The following is a 5171-nucleotide window of genomic DNA, read 5'->3' on the forward strand; positions in this document are numbered from 1 at the left end:
TAATCCCTTAGGAGATTTAGTCGAGTCCTAAATTTTTTAATCAAGGTAATAATGCAAAATAATCTTCATAATAAAAATATGTTATAAGAAATTATAAACAATTTAAATAATACCATTAATAAAACTGATATTGAAGAAATGGTAAAATATTACTTAAACATAGACAATACAGTGTATTCTTCATAAAATTGATAAATATATTAGCTTTTTTTCAAGAGATCTAAAATCCGTTTCTGTACAGATTGAGCAAAAAATCATTAATGTATCTTCAATGAACTGTGTAGCCCCCCCCCCGATGTTCTCGAATATACAAACACACGCACACATAGAACATTAGATAAATTACTTTTTTAGCTTATTTTATTGTAGAATTGCATATAAATACAAATCGTTTCATCTGAGTTTTATATTTAGATATTGTAGTTTGTTTGTTTGAAATTAAGCACAAAGCTACACAAAGGGCTATCTGTGCTCTGCCCACTACGGGTATCGAAACCCGGATTCTAGCGTTGTAAGTCCGCAGACATACCGCTGTGCTACTGGGGGGGGGGGCAATATTGTAGTTGAGAATGCTCTGAACATAAAAGAATCACTATTTTTTTCTAAAGTTTGTTCTGGTTTGTCAAAACAAAACAACAATCATTTAATTGTGTAACGTTTAATGTTTTCACTTACTTTCTAGATGTGTTAAATATTTGCAGTAGACTTTTATGAAATACAATTTATCGATATCTTGTTGTGTTTTTTTTTTCTCTACTAGATCCTCTATTTGCTTAGGAAAGTTAGCTACGTACCCAGGAAGTCCGCTACTCTCCATCTTATTGGCTAGCTCAACATCTCTGCTGTAGACGTCAAACTGCCATTGTCGCTGTCCTAGCACTCCAGCTAAAACGCCACCTGTGTGAATTCCCACTCTCATGTCGACTGTCGATCTTGTTTCCTCCCGAACCGATCTAATGTAATTATACACAGCTGTATTAAAAAATGTAAATGAACCGATCTAATGTAATTATACACAGCTGTATTAAAAATGTAAATGAACCGATCTAATGTAATTATACACAGCTGTATCAAATACTTAACTGACTACAAAATGCCAAAAAATCGAGAAGTTTCAAGAAAACCCAGAGTAAAATAATATATATATATAAATGTCACTATCTTTCTGATTAAACCTATTACTGGGTCAACAAAGCCGTGTAAGAGAAATTAATCTGTTTTATTTTGTGGGAGACAGAGTGTGGTCTGAATAATGTGCCAAACTGTGAATCTGAGGTAGAATATAAAGTAATGATGAAAGAATCGCCAAATTAAAATAAGTATATTGATAAAACACGAAAACAACGTTTCGGGCAATCTGATGAAAGGCTGTTGCCCGAAACGGTGTTTTCGTGTTTTATCAATATAATTATTTTAATTTGGCGAGTATTTTATCATTACTTTATATTTTTTATTTCCTCGCCTACGCAATTATTTTATCACTAGAACTATTTTATTACTGTGAATCTGAAGGTTCAAGGTTCGCCGCAAAATCACGTTTCTCACTTCGGGTGGGTAGGCCGCAGGTGCGTGATCAGAGAGACAGTCAAATTCTGCTACTCGATTAGGGTAGCAGAGGAGCTGGTGGAAGGTACTTTCGACTACTAGCTACCTTCCATTTTTCACAACTAGTTTTGTTTTAAAAAAACAGTGATACGACAAAATCCAATAAACGTTTTCATTTCTTCATTTAGACACTAGAGGGCGATATTAAAATGAGTTGTATTTGCATTGAAGTATACCTACTCGTTACAAGTAATCTTCAAGTGTCTTATTATTTCACAGACATTTTTGGTACTTTATCAGTAACTATGTTTTTGTAAGTTAATTGAGCATTTAAGAATTTTGAGCAAAACGAAGAATAACCTGTTTGTTTCGGATATTTGCGCTAAGCTACACATAGGTTTTCTGCTGTATCTAATTGTGAACTGATTAACTATTCAACAGCGCTCATCGTCAACTCTTGGACTCCTATTCTCATTGAATAGTGGGATTTGACTATCACTCTTATAACCCATACATAAAGTGTAGAGTATGACTTTGTGGCAACGGGATGCGAACAGCGGACTCTCGTATCGACAGCCCGTACGCTAGCCACTAGAATATACCCGGCTCGCTCAAGGATAGAGGAAAAAAAAAGTATATTTATTTCAAATATATTAAACTACGTGATGTTGATTGTAGTACAATGGACATTTCTTTCTGAATAAAGCAAGACCCACTACCTACGCAGAAGGGCAGGGTTGGCTGAGGTGTTGACTTATCCGGATTTTGAATCTGAAGATTCATGGTTTGTGACCTGTTGTCACACAAAAATATGGTCTTAGCTTTTTGGGGCCAACGATGCGCTATAAGATAACGTTTAAAATCAAGGTTTGGCTATAGGTGCTGTTAATTAGCAATGTCTCCTCTAGTCAGTCAGCTCAAATTTAGGGATGGCTTGGAGCAGTTAACCCTTGTGTAGGTTTGCGCGAAAATTCTGAAAAAACAGTCAAAGAAGTAACTTCGGAGAGATTCTTAAGAATTATTTTATTAGATCAAAGATACTTTGTATAAAACTTGTTAGAGTCTTGATATTGTGAGTGAATTTGTTGATGTTTGTTTATTTGTTATAAAGCATAAAGCTACACAATGGGCTCGGTTTTTAGCGTTATAAATCGTGACACTGAGCCTATGAGAAACATTTCCTGATACAAGTTTGAAGCCGAAACTTTAGGTCAGTGAAATAATTTAGAAATGTTTCTGGAGTTACAAGTCGTTTGGTTATTCATTTTATTTTAATTATTTATGACTGGATAATTCAAATAGACCTGGTCACTGTAGCATGCTCGCCCTTTCAGCCGTGGAGGCGTTATAATGTGACGCTTTTACCCACTATTCGTTGATAAAAGAGTAGCCCAAGAGTTGGCGGTGGGTGGTGATGACTAGCTGCCTTCCCTCTAGTCTTACAAAACCCAGTTTTTACTGCTTGTTTGTTGTAAAACACAAAGCTACGCAATTATTTATCTGTGTTCTGCCCACTGTGGATATCGAAACCCAATTTTTAGCGTTATAAATATATTGACTTACCGCTGAGCTACCGCGTAGAAGGGGGCAACAATTTTAACCCTTCGTATCCTCACTCGTAGTTAAATGAATCCAACGAATGAAGGAAACAAGCTGACGTTTCTAAAGATTTGTGTGGCCCGGCATGGCCAGGTGGTTAGGGCCGCTCGACTCGCAATTTGAGGGTCTCGGGTTGGAATTCCCATCCCACCAAACATTCTCGCCCTCTGAGCCGTGGGGGTGTGATAATGGGACGGTTAATCCCACTATTCCTTGGTAAAAGAGTAACCCAAGAGCTGGCGGTGGGTGGTGATGACTAGCTACCTTCCCTCTAGTCTTACACTGCTAAATTAGGGGTTGGTAAAAGAGTAGCCCAAGAGTTGGCGGTGGGTGGTGATGACTAGCTGCCTTCCCTCTAGTCTTACACTGCTAAATTAGGGACGGCTAGCGCAGATAGCCCTCGTGTAGCTTTGCGCGATATTCAAAAACAAAAAACAAACAAGCTAAATTAGGGAAGGCTAGCTCAGATAGCCCTCGTGTAACTTTTACGCGAAATTGAAAATAAACCAAACCAAACTGTAGCATCTCACCACATACGTTTTAATTCTGTTTACTAAACCAATAACTGCTTCAAAAAAACTCAAAGGTTCCAAAAGTTACATTTATTCATCTTAATCTTGTTACTTGTATTATTGACTGCATCGTACGTGACACATACTTGTATATTCAGAAGTTATTTCTAATTTTGCACGTGGTCTGTGTTCGCTTTTGATACATTTTTTCGCACATGACAGATTCGCTATTACATCACAAAGCTCGTGTACACACTCAGTATATTTTCTGATTTATTCCTTTTGATTTTCTTTAGGAGAACTGCGAAACATTTCATATCAGAACTACTGACATGCACGTGTTACCCGGGTGGGGGAGAGAGCGATAAGTTTAAGGACTCACAATGCTAAAGTTCGGGGATTGATTCCCCGCGGTAGACGCAGCAGATAGCCCAATGTGGCTTTGCTCTAAAACAAACAAACAGACAGACATGCACGTAAAATGTAAGTTACCTCACTATACCAAAGGAAAATGTATAATAATTAATGAGACAAAAATTGTGAAAGACGTTTCAATGTTACTATAACAATGTAGTTCCATGTGTTATACTTTGTATGTTACAGTTGCTAATAGGAATATAGGCCAAATCAGTCTTTCAACAAAGAAAATAGTTCCAAGTTTGATTTGGTTTCTTTTTCTTTAAATTAACGCAAAGCTACATGAAGGCTATCTGCACTAGCCGCCCCTTATTTTACCAGTGATAGACTAGAAGGAAGGCAGTTAAATAACAGCAGCCACCGCCAACTCTTGGGCTACTCTTTAACCAACGAGTAGTGGGATTGACTGTAATATTATAACGTCCACACGACTCAAAGGGCAAGCACGTTCGTTCGGTGTGACGGGGGATTCGAACCCACAACCCGCAGATTGCGAGTCGAGTCATGTAAGTGGTGTGTTGAAAAATTGAACGAAGTGCGAGATATTTATCAGCGAGAAAATATAATCATTCTATCTTCTACATCACAGGCTGTACGAGACAATAAATAGTGAAAATCAAGGGAAAAGCTCCATGTCTCACGTACTGAATACCTTAAAGTGCTAGAAGCAATTTATTTCTTGAATTCCCCCATCAACCAGCCTTAACTTGTATTCGTGGTGTTCAATTTGGTTAGAGTAAGGAAATCCCTCGCCAGGTGGAATTCTTGATATAAGTTTGAAGAATAGTCAAGATGCGGATTCTTCGTTCTCAGCTCTACCATAATAACTTGTTCCATTGGCGCTAAAAAAAAACACTTTTGATTGTTTTTATTTACAAGTTAGCAAGAATCTAGAGTTTGTTTGTTTGTTATGAATTTCGCGCAAAGCTACACGAGGGCGTTAGCCATCCCTAATTTAGCAGTGATAGACTAGAGGGATTTTTTTTAATTTCGCGCAAAGCTACACGAGGGCGTTAGCCATCCCTAATTTAGCAGTGATAGACTAGAGGGATTTTTTTTAATTTCGCGCAAAGCTACACGAGGGCGTTAGCCATCCCT

General features: G+C 37.6%; 1 protein-coding gene across 1 annotated transcript in view; it reads right to left on the reverse strand.

Moving 5' to 3' along the window:
* Positions 1 to 952, reverse strand: part of LOC111083438 (adenylate cyclase type 3-like) — a gene marked incomplete at its 3' end in the record, with an annotated part of 16678 nt that extends 15726 nt beyond the window's left edge. Inside the window, exon 1 of the mRNA XM_022379956.1 lies at positions 795 to 952. Within this exon, the coding sequence (XP_022235664.1) occupies positions 795 to 919 (125 nt within the window). The remainder of the gene's footprint in view (positions 1 to 794) is intronic.
* Between the last annotated feature and the right edge of the window lie 4219 nt (positions 953 to 5171).

Source organism: Limulus polyphemus, unplaced genomic scaffold, assembly GCF_000517525.1.
Source record: "Limulus polyphemus unplaced genomic scaffold, Limulus_polyphemus-2.1.2 Scaffold9512, whole genome shotgun sequence".
In the NCBI taxonomy this organism is placed as follows: domain Eukaryota; kingdom Metazoa; phylum Arthropoda; class Merostomata; order Xiphosura; family Limulidae; genus Limulus; species Limulus polyphemus.